Source organism: Solanum stenotomum, chromosome 10 (genome assembly GCF_019186545.1).
Source record: "Solanum stenotomum isolate F172 chromosome 10, ASM1918654v1, whole genome shotgun sequence".
Taxonomy (NCBI): Eukaryota; Viridiplantae; Streptophyta; class Magnoliopsida; order Solanales; family Solanaceae; genus Solanum; species Solanum stenotomum.
In genome coordinates, this window is record NC_064291.1 from 56,302,238 (window position 1) to 56,322,685 (window position 20,448).

Consider the following 20,448-nt stretch of genomic DNA (forward strand, 5'->3'; position numbering starts at 1 on the left):
TTTAACATCTTTTTTGTCTTGGATTGTTTTCATGTATGAAAAAACACACACTAATTTTACCATAGATCTTTTGTTACAGGAGGAGAAGAAACCAAGAAATAAAATTGATTTTTTATTCAACTTCTATGCTAGAGTTAAACACCTACATTCGATTTTAAAATCTTTTAGCCCATGGATTTTTGCTTTTAAACAGGAGAAAACAATTAGATCTTCGATTTTGCATAAGATTGAACATCTTTTTACCTTGGATTGTTTTCATGAATGAAAAAAACACACTAATTTTACCATAGATTTTTTGTTACAGGAGGACCAAGAAATAAAATGGACTATTTTTCATTTTATGTGTTAGAGTTAAACACCTATATTTTTAATAGATCGGGTTTGACATCTTTTAATTCATAAATTTTTGCTTTTAAACAGAAGAAAGCAGTTAGATCTTTGATTATGCTGACATCTTTTTGCCTTGGATTGTTTTCATGAATGAAAAAAGAACACTAATTTACCATAGATTTTTTGTTATAGAAGGAGAAAAAACCAAGAAATAAAATGGACTCTTTTTCAACTTCTATGTTAGGGTTTAACACCTATAATTATTAATAGATAGGGTTTATAACATCTTTTAGTCCATAGATTTTTGGTTTCTAATCATAGATCTAAAAAACGGTTTTTTTCACTTGAGAATTTCTTTTTGGTCAATGGATGAAAAAGGTAAGTTTGCAATATAGATGATTCATATAGCTAAATTCAACTAGTTTAGACTTGAATTATAGAAGTAATTGTTATGCGAAAGACGGTTTATGAATTTAGGGCTGGGATGTGGTTGCATTTCCTTTACAAATATAACTGCTGCAATTTTTATCTTCAATTTAAATTCTCTTTTTTGTTAAAATAAAGGTAAGAATGAATGAGCATGTGAATTCATTTTTATATAGTTATGTTTGATGCTGAAACTTATGCGATGTAACTTGAAATAGTTATTTGGGAGTTCTGCACCGTTAGTTTCTTGGTTTTTCCTAATTATTTCATTATGTACCTTTATCTCTTTCGCTTGTCTGATGCTGATGACAAACGAGAAGAAGCAGCTATAGGAAGGCTTGAGAAATCGCCTCCTAACATTGTGATGAATAAAAGTCATCCTCTTTGCTGGAGAACTGTACACATCAGTTCTCCAATTGTTGCTGCAAAGAGTATTTTCTTTTTTAAGGTGAGTACTCCTTAATACAATACATTTATTTTTTCAATTGGCATTCCCTGCTTTTTTTTAATTACAACTATTTGTTTTTTTATTAGTTGTTCTCGAATGGCACGGAAGAGCAACGATATGTAATTGTACAAATTCATGAGTCGGGTAAGTATTAATTTTTCCTTTCTTGTGAGAAAGTTTATTCCACTACATTTCTTTCTTGATTGAATCAAGTAATAAAACCAAATGTTAATGTGTGTTTGCCTTTGTCAATTTTATTTGAGCAGAAGAAGCAGCCCTCATGGACCTGTTGAAGTTTATGTATTGTAATACATTATCAGCTAAAACACCAACTGGTCTGCTTGATGTGTTGATGATTGCTGATAAGTTTGAGGCGGCGTCATGCATGAGTTACTGCAGCAATGAATTGCAGAATCAACCCATGACAACTGAAACCGCGTTGCTTTATTTGGATCTTCCTTCCAAAGTATTAAAGGTTAATGTTGTTCGGCCGTTGGCAGATGCTGCCAACGTGTTCCTTCTAGTTCGTTTTACGGACATAACAAAGTGAGTAGACTTAAACTCTCCAGACACTTCTACATTAACCATCTATACTGCTAATAGAGTATGAATGATTTGCATTTCTATTTCATTCTTTTTCCTTGAATCCTTTTTAGGTTCGAAATAGAGGCATTGAGTTTGTCTCTTTCTGGAATTAAGGTTGTTCTGTCCAGTGATCTTCTTGAGATTGCATCAGAGGATGCTGTGTATGACTTTGCATTGAAGTGGGCTCGTATGCATTACCCAAAGCTTGAGGAACGACGAGAAGTATGGACCTCATATCTCTGTTTCCTCATTCGGTTTCCAGCCATGACATGCACAAAGCTGAAGGAAATCATGACGTGCAATGACTTTGGTTGGGAGCTTGCTTCAAAGTTTGTCTTGGAGGCTCTTTTTTACAAGGCCGAACCACCGTATCAGCAGGGTGAAATTGCTGCCAGGGTGGAGAATGCTTTCAACAATCGTTATGTGGAACGGGCGTACAAACTCAGACCTGTTAAAGCTCTCGAGTTTGAAGCACCTCATCAGCTGTCTGTTGTTTACCTAGATTTGAAAAGTGATGAGTGTAATAACCTCTTTCCTGAAGGTAAACTCTTTTCACAGGGTTTCCATTTGGGTGGACAAGAGCTTTTCCTTTCCGCACATTGCAACATAGAACAACAAGGTGTTTACCATTGCTTGGGGTTGTTCCTGGGCATGCAAGGGGAGGAGTCTCAGCCACTTGCAGTTGATTACGAGTTTTCAGTGCGTGTGAAACCAGACAACGAATTTGTGAGCATGTATAAGGGAAGCCACACCTTGAGTAGTGGCATCGTTGTGGGGTGCCACAACCTTTGTGGTGTAACTTGGATCCCTTTTCTGAGTGAAGATAGTTTGTATTTCATCGATGAAATTCTGCATATTCGTGCTGATATTACTGTGATCAGGGAATGAATTTGCCTGTTGCCATATTTGCAGTGTTGTGAATTAGTAAAATCAAACTTGTTGAGTAGTTTCAGTGACTTTGGGATGTGTATTTAAATAGTTTCTATAAAAGTTGCATCTATGCTTTAAATTCTATTTTGGCTTGTTGATGCAATGATTTATTGAACTTATAAATTGATGTGTAGTAAGTATTAATTGATAACTAGAAAAAAAATAACATAACATGCCATGTAAACGCGAATTAAATGTATATAACTTAAATTCTTATTAATGAGTTCCATATAGGTTACTCATATTGATTTAATTTATATGTCAACATGTTGAGAATGTGACCAATATTCATTAACAAGCTGCCCAAATAATGAACTTTCTTTATTCATAAGTTTCATTGGCTTATCATACTCTACCAGCTTCCCTGTAAAAAAAAATGTAATTTAATATTTTTTTATCGTATCGAAAACACGCTTGATGAAGTAAGTAATTATTTTTGTTGAATCTTACCATCACTTATAGCAAGAACCATAGTGCAATCCATTACTGTTGGGATTCTGTGAGCTACTGTTATAACTGTGCAATCCTCAAATTCTGTCCTTATTGTTTTTTGAATTATTGAATCTGTTGCATTGTCAATTGATGCTGTTGCTTCATCAAGAACTAATATTTTTCTTCTTTTTAATAATGCTCTTCCAAGACAAAATAATTGTCTTTGTCCCATGCTCCAATTTGATCCATCTTGTGACACTATATAAGTACTATTGATTGTTAGTACTATAATTTTACTATGTTGCTCAGATTCATCAAAAATATTGTTGGCACCCGTGTCATGAGGAGGATCTGACACGAACATGGTGACATTTTTGAAGAGTCTGAGCAGAGGATTTAAGTTATCATCATGATTACCTGAGGAGTCTAGTCTTCCTTCTTTCTGTTGAACAACATCTCGAAGTTGGCATTTCCTCAAAACCTTGCACACATGATGATAACGGAAATGAGTATTGAAATTGATTTTATAAATAAACAGTTATATGTATGAATAGAAGTGTTGAACGTGATAATACAAAGTTAATGTGTTTGGTAGGAAGTGCTGATAACACTTCTGTTAGAGCGATAGAAATGCCTTTTTACACTGGGAAAAAGGACGAACAACAGAAATGGAATGGAGGGGGTTAGGAGTTTTGTCTCGAAAGGGTACCACACGCTTAGATAAGTCAAAAAGTACTTATGAGTTAGTACTCGTATAACGCGAGTTAACTCTATAAGGTAATTTTGCAGCAGAATGATGAATTTTGACAATGTTTATAAGGAAATGTTACCTCCCATATCTCCTGATCAGTGTGCTCTGACAGTGGATCAAGATTGTATCTAACAGTTCCGCTAAAAAGCGTGGGATCTTGTGGAATGATTGATAAAGAAGATCGAAGATCATGAATCCCGATTGTTGAAATGTTTATGCCATCTATGATGATCATTCCTTCTGTTGGCTCTACCAAGCGAAACAAGGCACTGATAAGAGTTGTTTTCCCACTACCTGTCCTGCCAACAATTCCAACTTTATATCCACCTTCAATTGTGCAGCTAATGCCTTGTAGAACTAGTGGAGCAGTCGGTTGATATCTGACCTGGAATATAAATTGCGTTCGATCTATGTTCTACATCGATGAATAAATGAAGATCGATAACTAAGGAGCTAGGATACTAACCTTTAAATCAATAATCTCCACTTTACCAATGGAAGGCCAAGAGGGATCAGGTCTGTTGCCTGGTATAATTTCAGGGTGTTCGCTAGGAATATGCATGTATTGCTCAAGTCTTTCTACTGAAATAATGGAGTTTTCTAGCATGCATTGGGTTTGGACCGAAGAAACTAGGAAAACGTTTAACGAAAGAGCATACGATAGAGCCATGCCAATATATCCTGAAAATCAAATGCTAAGTCTTAAGTATATGAACCAAACTTCATTTTATTCTAGTTTGATTAGCTGCATAATGTAATGAATTTCATTACCTGAGTCAGAAGCTTCAAAGGGAAGTAAAACCATGGCTAAGGCCGAGGATGAGAGAACTAAGGCGCAGAGTATTTCCAGACGTTGGATCAACCACTCAGTTGCTGAAAAGCTGTGGAAAAGTGCAATTGCATTTCTATCAACAAGGTGTAGATATTCTGTGCAAAAACGATCCTCCTCCTCGAAAGCTCTGATGGTCATTGCTCCCGCTATGGCTTCAGCAAGATGGCTAGCAACTGCTGACTTTGTTGTTCCATCAATTCTCATGAGTTCCTTTGCTGAAGCAAAATAGAATCTCTATGCAGAACAATAAAACAGTGGGACTAAAAAGTTGAGCAGGTAGTCGATATAAGGACTAGTAATGAATCGAGTAGTTAATATGCTCACCTGTAAAATCACTGTCATATAAATCATCGGTATAATGATAATCAAGATTGGCCAGGTGAGAGCAGCCAATATTCCTAAGCTGAAGTATGTGGTCAAGGTTGAGGACGCAGCCTGACTGAATCGAAATGACAAGTCGAGATCCAAAACACTGAGGTCTGAAGACAACTGCAAAACAAGACTATGTTAGTTCCATATATTCTCTCAAGCATTGTTGTCATAGGCTAGCTTAGGTTGTCATTTCTTACCCGACTAAGTATTCTTCCGAGTGGTGTTGAGTCATAAAATGACATTGGTGCTCGGAATATAGACGTTAGTAACTTGGCAAAAATAGATTTTGAAGACTTGAGGCCTAAATTAATCACTACATAGGACCTAAATAACAAGGTCACTGACATACCAAAACCTATGGATGAGTATATTAGGATGAGATTCAATTTGCTGGTTCTTGAACTCTGTAAATCAGCAGCTAACAAAAGATTTTGTCCTAGCTGGCCAACCATATATAGGAGGTGTGAAAATATAACCAAAAGGAGGTAAAAAAGGCCGTTGCTTTCGCCAAGATATTGTTTATACGGCTTAAGACCAGTGTATCCTGTTTCTCGTTCTTCTTGCTTGATCAACTGCTCACCAACAGGTGTTATTAGCTGTTCTTCTTCACATAAAGGACGAATATTCTGTACGGAGCTTTTGGTCCTTTCTTGTGGAGAGCACCCTCGATTACTCTCACTTTTAGTCGCCTCGTCATGTGCATGAATGAGGTTTTGAAACTCTTCACAAGAAAGAAGCAACTGATCAAAGGAAGCTGACTGAATGATGTTCCCTTCAGACATTAGCTAATAACAAAATAGAACTCTGTTAGATTACATACTTGCATAAAATCTGCTAAAATGTATTGAGTACATGATGCATAGTAAGTGAGATTAAGCTATGCAGAATAGATTACTAACCAATATTGAATCAAATGTAGGAAGGAAATCTACTTGATGAGTCACAAGCAAGACTGTCTTTTCCGAAAGAGCTCCCATGACATATTCCTGATCATATGAGATTCAAAGTTAGCTATTTTACAAAATGCTTTTTCGATCTTTAGTTTGTCGAGATAAATGTTCTTACATTAAATAGACAGGTTGAGGTATGTGCATCAACTGCGCTGAATGGATCGTCCAATAGATATATGTCAGCATCTTGATACAGTGCACGTGCCAACTGAACTCGCTGCTTCTGTCCGCCACTGAGGTTAACACCTCTTTCTCCAATAATAGTTTGGTCACCGAAAGGAAGCATTTCAAGGTCCTTAACAAGAGAGCACCTTTCAAGCACTTCATGGTATTTGATCTGATCCATGGTGGAACCAAATAGTATGTTCTCCCTTATTGTTCCTGTCTGAATCCATGCATTCTGAGAAACATATGCCACCGTTCCATGAACTTGAACCTGAAAATTGAGAAGCCAATGAAACAGGTTTAGCATTTGCTGATATCCAAGTATTACCCAAAAATAAAATGACAGTTAAAAGAGAATGAGAAGTTGACGTAAAACTTACCAAGCCATCAACGTATGGAACCTCTCCGAGAATTGCAGCTAAAAGAGTTGATTTACCAGAACCAACCTCTCCACAGATAGCTAACGTTTGCCCTTGTTTGACATGAAGGTTTACACTTTTCACTGCAGGATTATGTGAACTTGCATCCCATGATATCCCATTGGACTTCATGATTATTGAATGCTCAAGTTCCTTCCCTCGATACTTCTGCTCAGTACATCTGTTTTGCAACTCTGGGGCCTCAAGAAATTCCACTATTCGAGATAAGGAGACTTTTGCTTCTATGAATACTCCAAGAATATCAGGAACTGACCTAACAGGTTCCTGAACAATGCGTAAAGTGGCAAGGAATGTGAAGACATTAGTGGTATTAAGAGGGACTTTGAGTAAGTAGCAAGACCAGAAAGTAACCGCGGATACTATGATTGGCGTTGACCAAAACAAAACCAGGTAATAGCCTTTCTGCATCTGCACTGCTGATAACCATCGGTATTCGTCTTCTCTTAGCTTTTCAATTGCATTCTTAAAATGCTTCTCCCACGCGTATAACTTCAACACTTTCATACTAGTAAGAGCTTCAGTTATGGCCCTTAGCATTCTGTCTTGCGCGATCATAAGCTCTGTCAAGTACTTATGCTGCGATTTGGCAACTGGAGAATTTCCTAGCACACTTGCTACAACTAATAGTAGAGCTGGTACGGTAGCCAGTCCCACAGCATAATACATTATGACTAATGCAATGCATACCTGAACGCCCGTTGTCCATATTTGATGACACCAATATGGAAATTCACCAACTTTAAAGGTATCAACAGTGGCATAGTTTATTATTTCACCAGGTGAGTGAGTATTCTTAGCAGTGTTTGAAAGGCGGAGTTGCTTATCGTATATAGCTGCAGTTAACAAGGATTTAACTTGAAGACCGATTAATCTAGTCCTGAAAAACCATTGCCTCTCTGCTAATGATTCTATGCATTTAGCAATAAGGATTCCCCCGGCTAGGACATAACCTTCATATTTGAAAGCTCCATTTCCTTTGGCAAGTTCAATGAAGGCATAAAGAAACAAGGGCCCTATTGACACAGTCACCGTCTTAATCAGCGCAAACAATCCAGATACCACAATGGCCTTCCATTGACAGCAGACTATTGCTGAAAATACAGAAGGCCGAGCATTTGAATTTTTTTGCTTTCTTTTATTTACTTGCTCCTTAAACAACGAGTACAACGTCCCAGCTTGATCCTCCGGCCTCAACTCTGGAATGTCCTCATCATTGAGAGTTTTCTCCTTGCCCTTCTTCAGTAAATCATTCAACCAGCAAAATGACATTCTACTAAATATTCCAGCTTTGGCAAATGGAGTTGTATTCTCATTCGATTCAACTTTACCACAGGCATTATCGGCTTCTTCTCCCAGAAGAGGTTCACAAGTGCTTAATTTCCTTTGGCCTTTGGATGCAGAAACGGTCATTAAAATCACTCCTAGTAGTGGTAACATGTCCAAGACTGATTTTTCGTACACTACATTCTCTACGATTACTTGCCATACGGATGAAATACAAAGAAATGCTGCTAGTAAGCTTGCAAGAAAAACACACAGCTTCCCTGGTGAAGAAGTATACTGTTTCTTGTAAATGGAAAGTAAACTCAGCAGCAACCACATGAGCCCTTGTGACAACGGAACTAGCCATTGAAGTAGCGGTAGAACAGTTTGATCCGCGATGACTTTCTGCAAAATTTTCCATGTCCCAAAACTCAAGTATGCTAAAGCTAAACTGCCATTGAAAATGTAGGAACAACTTGACAAGATAGAATTGCCTTGGAACTCAGAAGACGACACGCTCTTTCGTGATGAAAACTTGGTAGAGAAGAGGAAAACAAGAATCATCAGAAGCAGGATATTTGCAAAAATGACCAATATGTGACTGGTGCATGAAAATGAATCAAGAAAAGTTGAACTGCAACTCTCTCCAGCCTTCTGTTTACACTCATACTTCCCACAGAAAACCAGCCAGAGATCCATGATTATATATCCCTGATAATCTAAAAAATAAAAACTAATTAAAATTTTGTATCCATTAATATGTAACAATCATGTAAGAGTATTCAAAAGATGAAATATAACAGGAAAGGTTCATTTGGATTTTCAAAACGACAGCAACGATTACTACAATGACCTCCATCTCAAGCAAGTGGAGTCGACGACTAAATGAACCCTCACTAACAATGTTACTCCATTTAAGCTCATTTCAGTCCAGTATCATACAATTTTTCATGTTCAGACTTACAAAAAAAATCCTGGAAACAATTATCAAGAAACAGTCAGTTCAGAAGTAAAATCACCTTTTGATTGCAAGATGTCAACAGCTGAAAGTGCAAATCATTACTCTTTCAAAGCTGGTGCTTTTTAAAAGGCATAATACTTTAACTTGGTCTCAACTGGCAATTAATTAAACACTCCAACTTGAGTATACACATCTAGACAGCTCAACTCATCTCCATTGTGTCATGAGTTAAACACTCCAATTTTCAAAATGATCATCTAGACACATCCAAATTTACCTGTCATGTCAGCATAGGATGTCCACGAGACACATCAGAGACGAATTGGAGTGTTTAGTTGTTAGTTGAGATGTCTAGATGTGCACTCTTAAAGTTGAAGTGTTTACTTGTCAATTGAGTCCGAGTTTGAGTGTTTGTTTGAAATGTACAAAAAGGGCATCTTTAAATGTACAAGACATCTAAAAATCAAATAAAGAGCACCTACTTTAATCAAATAAGGTCCCACTTTCAGATAAAAGAGAACATCTTATAAACAAGCATTTCCACTATTGTGAAGATCTTTTGCTTCATTGTCAACACTGATTATTAGTTTGAAAAGCACCTACATGTGTTTTTGCTTTTGTTCACCATTTCTCTGCCTAGACCTTCCCTTACGGATTCAGCAGAACTCAATAGCTTTAATCCGAATAACTCTATATTATAGTAAAATATTCATCAAATATATACTAAACACTATTTTAAAACTCAATAACTCAGAAGAGACTATAATCCCGAACTCATAAACATCAAATTCTGACTCCATTTCTAGTGTAATAGAATCTTAAAGCACTAATCTTTGAACTTAAAAGTGAACAAAACACATTAACATAACTAGCCAAAGTATCAAATCAAGAAAAAAGTTAATAAAATCAAAAGTTTTGGAATTTACCTTTCTTGTCTACACGCCTCAAGCAATGAGAATTTCCTACAAGGTTCATAAAGAAGTATTTTCCGTAAGATTTCCAACAATTTGAGCTCCAAGAACAATCTTTTATTTGATCCCCCTCAACTTCAATGAATTTTTCAAGTAGCTTGTGTGTACACTATAGCATAACTCCATTCTTGTTTGTTGAATACCATATTTGTATATAAGTACTAATATTTAGTTCTGGTAACTGGTAAAATATGGTAAAATTCCAAAAGTGTAAACTTGGGAAGTTTCATTGCTATGATTGTTATTTTTTCCACACAAATTTCAACCACTAACACTTGATGACATTTTATTTTTTTGTGCTCTTTGATAGTATAATATAAAGTTTTTTTGTCTGTTTCAAAGAATATAATATAACAAAGATTATATTTGTTGAAAAAGAAAGTGGTAGAAGCCAAAAATCTCTCTTTGCTTTAAATATGTAAATTATTCTTAAAAAAATGGGTTGTTAGAAAATCAGATGCCATTAGACAGAAAGTATATTCATATCTACATGAAGATAAGTAAATAAAACAAGATAAAGAGTCAAGTTTGGATCTATTCTGAAATCAGATTGATTTGGAGTTGATGTTCTGTTTAGACATGCAATTTAAATTTCTAAATTGTATTTTTTTCCGTAAATATGAAAGTAGAGATAATAATTGGGGCGAGGCGGGGTAGAACAAGTCTTGTCCCGCTAAGATTTTGATCCGTCCTATTTGTCCCATTCATACATGCATTCTTCAAATTTCTTGAAATAAATTAAGATACTAAAAGTTAAATTTAAATTAATTAACCACAACTTGAAAATAATTATAATAATAATAATAATAATAATTTTAAAAAGAAAAAACATCTGTCTTGCAGTCTGCTACAAATTAACAACTGAAATATTTTGACCTGCCTGACCTTACGTTAAAACCTTACGAGTCGTGAAAATATCAAATAAAATTCAATTTTTATATAATTTTATTAAATGAGCAAATTGTATTCATAAACAAAATGTCAATATATAATTTTATAGGGCTTCATTAATCAATAATAGTAGTAACTAGCAAGTAACTATTTGTTCTTTAATACAATTATGCCATATGGCATGAACAATATCTTCGAGTCGAGCATGAATTTTTTTTTATAAAATTTAAAATTATTAGTCTTTTCTTTACCAATGTTAACTTAGGGGTTGTTTGATAGCTGTGTAAAAAAAAGTCTTGTCCATACATTAGAGTCTGTATAATTTATACGACGTTTGATAGATGGATAAGAAAAAAAATTATATCATATATATAATTAATACAATATTTGGTAAGTGGATAAAAAAAAAATTTATATATAAAATTAATACGATATTTAGTTGCCAATTTTAAAATTCGCATAACTAATTTATGGGGGAAGGCGGGGTAGGACAAGTATTTTTTTTTTTTCCAATTTATCTCAAGAGAAAGAGGGTCCCAACACTCTATCATGAAGTTAAAGTTTTGTTTTTTCCAAAAATTAAATACACCAATATGCTGAGATATTGAGTAGTCTACACGTCAGACTGTCTTTTTATTTCCTTTTTTTGGGAAAAAACTTATTCGTGCCGGGTGTTTACACCAAGTCAATGCAATTTTCATTTTTACGTAATTTAATGAAGTAAAACACACGTTAACTAATTATGATTAAGTAAAATGAACTATAAATTTAAACACATGGCATGTATGTATTGGCTTGGTGTAAACACCCGATGCGAATAAGCTTTACCCTGTTTTTTGTTACCATTTTCGTCCACTTTTAATTGTCATAGTTTTCTTTTTTAGAGTCAAACGATAATAAATTTGACTTACATTTTATAATGTATTTTTTTATCATATTGATTTGCAAAAAATATTAAATTTTATAATACTTTTCGTATAGTTTTTGAATATCTAATTTTTTTTGTTTAAAATATTAAATTAATGTAATCTAATTTAACTTTGAAAATTTGTCAAATTGACTTTTGAAAAACACAACATGATAATTAAAAGTGGACAGATAATAAATAATTGTTTCATCCAGGTGTATTGAAGATCTGAAATTAAATAAACTTTAATATAGTGGTAAATATATAAAGACTAGATATGGAATCCCTGCGGAGCACGTGCCCAATAATGATATTTATTTTGTATTAATTTATGTGATATAAATAAATTTTGAAAAACCAATCAAATTCTGAAAATAGCATGTGAGTCACATGTTTATGTTTTTTAAAATATCACTTTTTTAAGGAGTGGCAACGTGGGGGATGGGGGTGGTGGGGAGAGGGCCATCCTAGACTACTTTACATAAGGGCCCTCGTGTAAGGTCAAGTGATAGTCAACAACTCGGACACAGAACTCTCGAGTGAAGTCAAGTGATAGTCAACTGCTCAGACACGGAGCCCAATGTCAAGTGATAGTCAACTACTCAGACATGAAGCCCGATGTCAAGTGATTGTCAACAACTCAAACATGAAGCCCTCGTGTGAGATCAAGTGATGGTTAACAACTCAGACAGACAGTAATAAAAGGGTGGCTCCACCACTAGAGACTACTCCAAACAAGGGAGAAGAACAAAAACTATGACCATACACTGTATAATTGTTGTTGTTCAGTGTAAAGAATTCACTATTGAGTTTTATTTATACAGCAAAATTGTTTTACTTATACTCAATAATAAGAATAAATAGAAGATTAATGAGACAAAGGTTTCTACATTGCCAAAAAAAGTGAAAATTCTATCAACATTCTATTCTAACAGCACCACTTTGAGATGAAATAAATTTGGGTTTTCTGTTGACTTGCTCCAAGCATTGGATGACATCTCCAACCTTAAAGTCATCCCAGTTTTGAATCACAAGTCCACATTCATTCCCCTTTCCAACTGCTTCAACATCCTGCTTCTCACGCTTTAGCGATGCACAAGATCCTTCGAAAACAACCTCACCACTTCTAAGAAGCCTCATTGTTGATGATCTGATGAGTCTGCCATCTATCACACGACAACCAGCTATCTTGACGTCATCTCCCTTAGCTTTGCTCCTTCCTTTAAGCTCAAATATGCTCAGTATCTGTGCCTCGCCTGAAACCTGCGTCTCAAATGTACCGGGGGCTTTTTCAACAATAGAGTTGCCAATATCCTCTAGAAGATGATAGATCACACGATGGATTTTTATCTGCAACAAAATCTCAATGAGTATGTGCTTAACGTTTTCAGCGTGTACTAGGAGCATTCAAATGAGAAACGGCGACCACATTAAGTATTGACCAGAAAAAGCACCTTAATGCCAGCTTTGTTTGCTGCTTGATTTATTGAACCAGGTGGAGTTGGTATGCTGAACCCAACAATAAATGCACCACAAGCTTGTGCTAAATCCACGTCGGACTCAGAAATAGGCCCAACACCTCCATGGACAATATTCACGAAAACCTATAAAAAAGGACAATTTTCACAATTTTGAAACTGAAGTTTCTCTAAAAAGTATGAAAAATGCATGTGAACACTAAAACAGAGCTGATCAATGCATCTGAAACACTATTTGTCTCACCTGAGGACTATCCAAACTCTTCAATGCGTCTGTAACGGCTTGGACAGTTCCTTGAACATCTGCTTTTACTATTATTGTCATTTCAACCCTCTTGGGCTTCTCTTCAACCTCACCTTCTTCATCTTCTAAATTAGATTCAGACACTAGAGCTCCTAATTTTTCTGCGTCCATCTTCCTCCCAAGTCTATCTTTTTCAAATTTCTTTTTCCTCCCTGCGCTAAGCATCCTTGCCCTTTCCTCAGAGTGAACGACAATAATGTCATCACCAGCCATTGGAAGCCCCTTGAGTCCTTCGATCTCTACAGGCATAGCTGGCCTAGCCCTATCAGTTGATTTTCCTAGCATATCCCTAATAGCCCTGATTTTTCCCCACTCGGCACCTACAACAACATGCTGACCACAGACAAGGGTTCCTGCTTTCACTATTGCAGTAGCCAATGGACCCCGTCCTCTATCAACCCTTGCCTCGACGACATAAGCTTGGGCTGGTCCATCTACACGTGACTTCAGATCCATCATCTCAGCCTGGAGAAGCAACGCCTCCTCCAGCTTATCCAATCCAGTTTTTGTTACAGCAGAGACTTCAACAACCTGAATATCTCCACCCATCTCCTCCAGAGCCAACCCTTCTGTTGCAAGCTGGATTTTCACTTTTTCAGGATTTGCTGCCGGCTTATCACATTTATTGACAGCGACAACGATTGGAACATCAGCTGCTTTTGCATGGGACATTGCTTCCAGCGTTTGTGGCATAACACCGTCATCAGCAGCCACTACCAATACAACAATGTCAGTAACCGCTGCACCTCTTTGTCGCATAGCGCTAAATGCTGCATGACCAGGAGTGTCAAGGAACGTGATTGATGCCCCAGAAGACATTCCAACAACAAATGCTCCCAAATGCTGAGTTATGCCTCCAGCTTCCTTAGCAGCCACAGAAGTCAGACGTAGAGCATCTAAAAGGGATGTTTTACCATGGTCAACATGACCCATCACTGTGACCACTGGTGGACGTGGCAGGACTTCAGCACCTTCGTTAGAATGCAGCCTCCTAACATTTACTCCAATTTCCTGCAAAGGGAACAAGAAAACAATTATATTAGTCCATAACCACAGATAGCATCCTGCTTGGAAGGTCAGATACTCAAATTAAAAAACAGAAAGGAACAAAAAAATTGCTTTACCATCGCAACAAGCTCGGAAATGTCTATGCTAAGAGGATCATATTCTGAGTCAACCTTCTCCCCCACATTTTTAAGGATATCCTGCACAACAGGTATTGGCACGCCACAACGTTTGGCCAGCTCAACAATTGTCATGCCCTCGAATATCTCTACAGTTCTATCTGATAAGGAAGAGCTAGCAGCTCTTTTTAGCTTGGGAGGGACATAAGGAGCTTCAACGGGTGGTGAGGAATCCTTTGTCCTTTTCTTGAACTTCCCTTTCTTCTGAATCTTCAAACCCAAAGCTTCTGGTTCTTTTTTCCAAGCCAGTGTTTCTGGACTGGCATGAAAACACCTAGAGGAAAAAAACAAACTATATTATCTCTATTATGTCAACCAAAAGGTAACACTGTTAGGTTTTTCAGGCTGCCCACAGTCTTTAACTTATCTCTATCACGCTGCCTATGATTTTTAATTTCACCTTTCAATGTTCAGATTAACCCTCAAAGAAGAAACCACTGTGCAAATTTATCCTTATTTTCTTTGGAGTGTTATAAAAGAAGTGCAATTAACTTCAAGGGAAAAATAACAGCTCACCATTGACAACCAACTTGACCATTTTAGAAGAAAAATTATTCAGTTCTGCCAAACTTATTACTTAACCATGGCAAACCACTAATCTGAAAAAGAAAAAAAAACACATCTCCGCACAATGTCACGTAAAACTTCACTTAACTTGCAAGTCACAACGAAAATTTATTTTAAACTTTAACCAATTCCCTTGTTGAGTTAAGATTTAATTGTACTCAAGATTTAATGTTTTGATGTCAATCTTCACCACAATTGAGACCCCCAACTGAAAAAGAGCAGGCCAAAGATGTAGTGTATTCTCTTAAGATGTAGTGAATTCTCTTTCTTTATTACTGTCCATTGCCTGTTGTTTGAAATTATTGATAAAAAAACCTGGCTAAACCTGTTATTCTTGCATAAAAGTTTCCACTCAAATTGATGCTTAACAGCTACCTCCTGAGTTGCATAAGTCTTAATTCCTGAGTTTCATTATTCAGCAATCTATTTCAAGATTTAACCTCTTCACTGAAATTCTTATTACTGGACAATGCAGGTAGCATCCACCACCTTTTTGGTAAGTCTTTTGGTACAGGAGTGCTAAAATATACTCTTAAGCATTTTGCTGAAAGGGAACTGTTAAAGCATTTTGTTTGCCAATAATGATTCCCTCCATTGCACCGCCTAGCCAATAATGATTCCCTCCATTGCACCGCCTAGCCAATAATGATTCCCTTCATTGCACCGCCTAGCTGTAAACTTTTTCTTGAAGTGTTTGAAAATTTTGTTTCACTAATGTAATTTTCCCATTGTGATTTGCCGGTTTGATAGCCGTGATTATAGACTACTAATGGAAATCTGCAGACCAAAAACTTTTCAAAGAATCAAATTTTGTGCTTGCTTCAAATGTAGTTTTTTCACAAAACAATCCTTGTTCTCACATAATCCTCCCCCTTCTCAACCACACGGAGAGAAGAAAAGCATTTAAGAAACCAGCAATTGTAGAATGAAATGGTTGAAAGATCATTCCCTTCAGCATCTGAAAGGGATTTCCTTCAACAGGAAGCACTAGAGTGTTCTTCTAGCTAATTAGTAAGAGATCTCCAGTTGAGAACAACATAATTAGCAAAAGATTGTTGAAGAACAACATAATTAGCAAATAGTTGATAGAATTCTTTCCAAACCAACATGTTCATTATGAAAAGCAAGAAGTTATTTCTGATCCATCTTTTAACTTCTTAGGGATTCAAGTTCTTTAGCTTGTGGAAAATGTCTTATCCTCATTTTGGCTGAAACTGAAAGGTAAAGGTCTTTTGGAAGCAGCCTCTCTACCACAAGGTGGGGGGGGGCAAGGTCTACATATATTCTACCCTCCCCAAACCCCATTTATGGGATCACATTAATTATGTTGTTGTTGAGAAGGTAAAGTTCTTTGAGAAGCACTAGAGTGTTCTTCTAGATACTTTCTGCCGCAGTTGAATACAACATAAAATTAGAATCTTTAACATCAGCACTTGCCTCATTGTTTATAGGAAAAAGAATCTCTTTGCATTCTAAAGCAGTTGGATGTTAAGTAGCTTACCATTAGTCATTACCCAATTTGCAACAAGATTCAATATTTTTATTTAGTGAATTTATTCATCTAATTCCATATTTCTTAGAACACAACTTATCATCAGAATGATGTCACTTACTTTTATAAATGAATTAACCGAAAAATCCCTGGGAAAGTTAAAGTAAAGTTGTGGACTTCACCTTATCGAAGTTCTGTAAGTTAGGAGGTTGGTACAGTTCGACTTCCATTGCGCTGCATTCAGGAAGCATCCTGCAGTATAGAGGGAAAATATATGATACATGCCTGTACATCATCTGAAGCCATGTTCTCATTTAATTTCAGCTCTCGGAAAATATAGCCAAGAATTAGAAATAAGAAGCATTTCACCCAGATGTAGCACGAATAATTGGCCTTAGTAAAACTAAAACTTTTGTATTTCAAGAGGCGTGGAAAAAAAACACAACTTCTACAAGCAGCGGAACAAGAACTAGAATTATTTGCCTCTCCTCCTGTACCAAAAACCAAGTTCAGAAAATAGGGAAGATGATGAGCTGGCAACCCATCTGAGTTAGAAAATCACCAAACAAACTATTCAAAGGATGATGATTAAGCACAATGCTTAATATAAACAAATGAAATTAAGTGCAGGCCTTGTACCGAAGATGGTTAATATAAACAAATGAAATAAGTGCAGGCCTTGTACATGAAGAAATCAAGAAAAACAAATGTACAGACCTTGTATTTGTCCAACCAAAACTGGAATTGTTCTCTGCACCTCTTCAAGGTTAGATTTGGAAACTGATGCTGAAGTATACCTGGATCTTACTGCCAATGCCTTTGTAAGACTAGTGAAGGTATCCTGCAGAAACACTCCATGTAAAAGTCTGCATAGAACTACCTCGAAAGCACACTAACTAGGCAAAGAGGGAGTCTCAACAATGGCATAGTAGAATACATAATATGTAGACAGGGTTGGGTAGATTTGTGCATTGGCAGCCACGAGAGGAAAATCAGATAATATGGGGCAGTAGCTTTCCAATAGAAGTGATTAACCAACTTATATTTGGTCAATGCAGTGCACAACAGCACATATTTTGGGAATTCATTTGGACAATGCAGTTTACATCCTCTTTGGAGAAACTATACTGTCCACTAAATGAAGATACAAGACTAGTATCCAAAATCCAAAAATTATAGATAAGAGCTCTAAATAGGTCCGAAATAACACTTTGCAGTAGACAGTTCCAGATAACCATCTAAACATACAACCCTCCTGTTTTTGCTAATGGAAATGTTATAGATGTCGATGTCATGAAGTACAAGCATGGAAAGCTAATAGACTCTTTTTTTTGTATGAAAGCAAATAGACTATTTGAAAGGTCAAGGATCAGTTATGAAGTGATTTTCAGTTGACCCGAACAGAAGAGGCCTAAAAACACACCTTTTTTCCAGCCGCCCTCCACGCCATTCATATGTATTACAGCCTCCAGACCTGTAGACAGTAAAACAAAAAGAAAGGCACAATTGAAAACCATGCTAGTCTAAATTGACACTGCTAAATGACTTGAGAGAAAAAAGGCTAAATAATGTATAGAACTAACCTCAAAAGAAAGAATGTACCAACCAACTACGTTATCCTAAATATATTTGGGTTTGGCTATATAAATCCAGGGGAACTACTCCTCTCTATTTGGGCCCAATTAATTCCAATACTACATTGCCTAAGGAGTTCACTAAAATGATAGAATACATTAATGTGAATCAGTAAGGCCAAAAACACTGAGCTCAAACGGAAACTGAAGGTATACCCAGAACGTCAGGCAAATCACCCAAATCCCCTCAGAATGAGTGACTCTTATCATAAGTTGGCTTCATAGAGACTTCAGATACATACATAAAACTGAAAAAAGTTCACGTTTTTTATGAGAACTTCCCATTGAAAAGACAGATATTGGTTGCTTTTCAGTTTCCAATATATCAACAGGGGAAGATGCAATACAAATGATAGAGCTTTTGCGAGAATTATAAAGGTAACTAAAGCACGAGTAGAATCAACCTAAAAAGAAAGACAGTGATATTGATAAACAATAGAATACAGTAATGCAAATCAACAACATGACCAAAACCCTAAGCTAACAATAGAAAATAAATGCATACCTTAAACCCTGAGAGCTAAAAACAGAAAATAAATCCATACCCTCAAATTTCTTCACCAAACCCATAACACCCCTCTTCCCAAGGGAGCAAGTCTTATCATAAGTTAGGTTCAATACTTAAAAAGCAAGTAAAGGTGCATCAATCAACCAAATACATTTTTTTTTATGACCGTGGTGTCCAAGCCAGCTTACGCTCACCTCAACTAATTCCACGGGATACCTGCCACCTCCCACCAACAAAAGGTACTAGGTAACTCTGTCCACCAAGGTTAGGACAGATACAAAGAATCACCTAATATTTTTGTCTCCGGATTTGAACCTAAGACCTCACCGCTCTCGACCACTTCATTGGCAACTATGCCACACCCTTGGGTTCAATCAACTAAATACTCTATATCCATTCTGCTCTATTCGAGACCATTTTCATATAATAACAAGTACATATACATATCAAAACTGAAAAAGTTCACATTTTTATGAAAAATTTGCATTGAAAAGATAAATTTCAGATACTTTCAACCCCTTTACAGCTTCCAACATATCAAGAAAACAAGATGGTATGTGAAAAAGAGAACCTTTAAGGAAATTATACCTCTAAACTGATAAAGTTCACATTTTATGAAAAAATTGCATTGAAAAGATAAATTTCAGATATTTTCAACCCCTAAACAGCTTCCAACATATCAAAAAGGCAAGATGGTATGCGAAAAAGATAATCTTTATGGAAATTATACAGGTGAAATTACAATCTTTGGTATATAATGAAGTAGAATAAGAAAGAACAGCTTCGGTATAATGACCTGATACTGGATCTAAAAAAGAGGCAAGAAACTGATGTTGTGATAAAAACTGCAGATTCTTGAAAGCACCCAACACAGTTTAATGGCTTTTTTTTTCTGTGTTATTGTTCGAAAGCCCCAGAGGATGCGAGACCAAAGAGAGGGAGAAGAGAAGAGGCTCACTGGTGGAAAAGGATTTTGATTTATTTTATTTTTAGTAGGGTAAACAGAGTCAAAAAAAAAAAATCAAATTAAGGAAAAAAACTTCGAAAAGCTTATTAACCAAAATAAATAAAATTCCTTTTTTCTAGAAACGTGCAAGTTTGGTTTGATGGAGTATAATTTTTTTTATTTTTTGAATGCTGAGAAAATCTGTTGTTGCTGTGTACTATACAATCAAGATAAGTTTCATATGACGAGTTATAATTATGAAATCACACGTATATTTGATAGAGTACTAGTTATATAAGATTTAATATATGAAATGTTTATGTGAAAATTATTATGCAATGAATTTATACAAGAATCGTTTTTTAAGAATTACTTATTGTACGAGATACTTTTGTCTTTAAATATTTGTACATTCGTTTGTATTGCGAATTACTTATTTCATATAAAATATAAAATGTGATATTAAAATTTTTAATGTAACTTATATTTATATTAATTACATATAATGTTTGGTTCAGATATTAAAATCTGCCTAATTCAGCTTAATACGTTAGTATTCCGCAGCTTTGTTAGACAATTTAAGAAATAGAAACTCTAATTAATTTTCTTCGCCAATAGACATTTACAATTCCAATTGTGTTTACTATTCAGGCATACATTTAGATTGGATAAAAATAAAAT

At 35.8% G+C, this 20,448-nt stretch overlaps 3 protein-coding genes across 5 annotated transcripts in view; 1 reads left to right on the forward strand and 2 right to left on the reverse strand.

Moving 5' to 3' along the window:
- The window catches only part of LOC125841284 (ABC transporter C family member 10-like), a 170,641-nt gene extending 160,590 nt beyond the window's left edge, over positions 1-10,051 (reverse strand). Inside the window, exons 1-11 of one of the 3 annotated variants that reach the window (XM_049520385.1) lie at positions 8,944-8,964; positions 6,602-8,643; positions 6,172-6,492; positions 6,006-6,092; positions 5,304-5,891; positions 5,059-5,223; positions 4,674-4,968; positions 4,369-4,583; positions 3,982-4,287; positions 3,170-3,632; positions 2,959-3,083 (exon numbers count right to left, since the gene is read on the reverse strand). In XM_049520385.1, the coding sequence (XP_049376342.1) occupies positions 2,974-3,083; positions 3,170-3,632; positions 3,982-4,287; positions 4,369-4,583; positions 4,674-4,968; positions 5,059-5,223; positions 5,304-5,891; positions 6,006-6,092; positions 6,172-6,492; positions 6,602-8,623 (4,572 nt within the window). In that variant the 5' untranslated portion in view covers positions 8,624-8,643; positions 8,944-8,964 and the 3' untranslated portion in view covers positions 2,959-2,973. Of the gene's footprint in view, positions 1-2,857; positions 3,084-3,169; positions 3,633-3,981; positions 4,288-4,368; positions 4,584-4,673; positions 4,969-5,058; positions 5,224-5,303; positions 5,892-6,005; positions 6,093-6,171; positions 6,493-6,601; positions 8,644-8,943; positions 8,965-9,811 lie in introns of those variants that run through there. The other 2 variants (XM_049520384.1, XM_049520386.1) reach the window with 2 other exon arrangements.
- Positions 950-2,759, forward strand: LOC125841296 (BTB/POZ domain-containing protein POB1-like). The gene is made up of 4 exons (XM_049520398.1): positions 950-1,204; positions 1,291-1,348; positions 1,471-1,750; positions 1,861-2,759. Exons 1-4 carry the CDS (start codon positions 1,028-1,030, stop codon positions 2,675-2,677), a joined length of 1,332 nt encoding a protein of 443 aa, XP_049376355.1. The 5' UTR covers positions 950-1,027; the 3' UTR covers positions 2,678-2,759.
- Positions 10,052-12,393: 2,342 nt separating the features above from the next.
- Positions 12,394-19,836, reverse strand: LOC125841227 (uncharacterized). Its single transcript, XM_049520307.1, has 8 exons — positions 19,618-19,836; positions 18,103-18,153; positions 17,397-17,520; positions 16,862-16,931; positions 14,561-14,894; positions 13,377-14,447; positions 13,109-13,258; positions 12,394-13,004 (listed from the first exon to the last, which is right to left on the reverse strand). Exons 2-8 carry the CDS (start codon positions 18,127-18,129, stop codon positions 12,570-12,572), a joined length of 2,211 nt encoding a protein of 736 aa, XP_049376264.1. The 5' UTR covers positions 18,130-18,153; positions 19,618-19,836; the 3' UTR covers positions 12,394-12,569.
- Between the last annotated feature and the right edge of the window lie 612 nt (positions 19,837-20,448).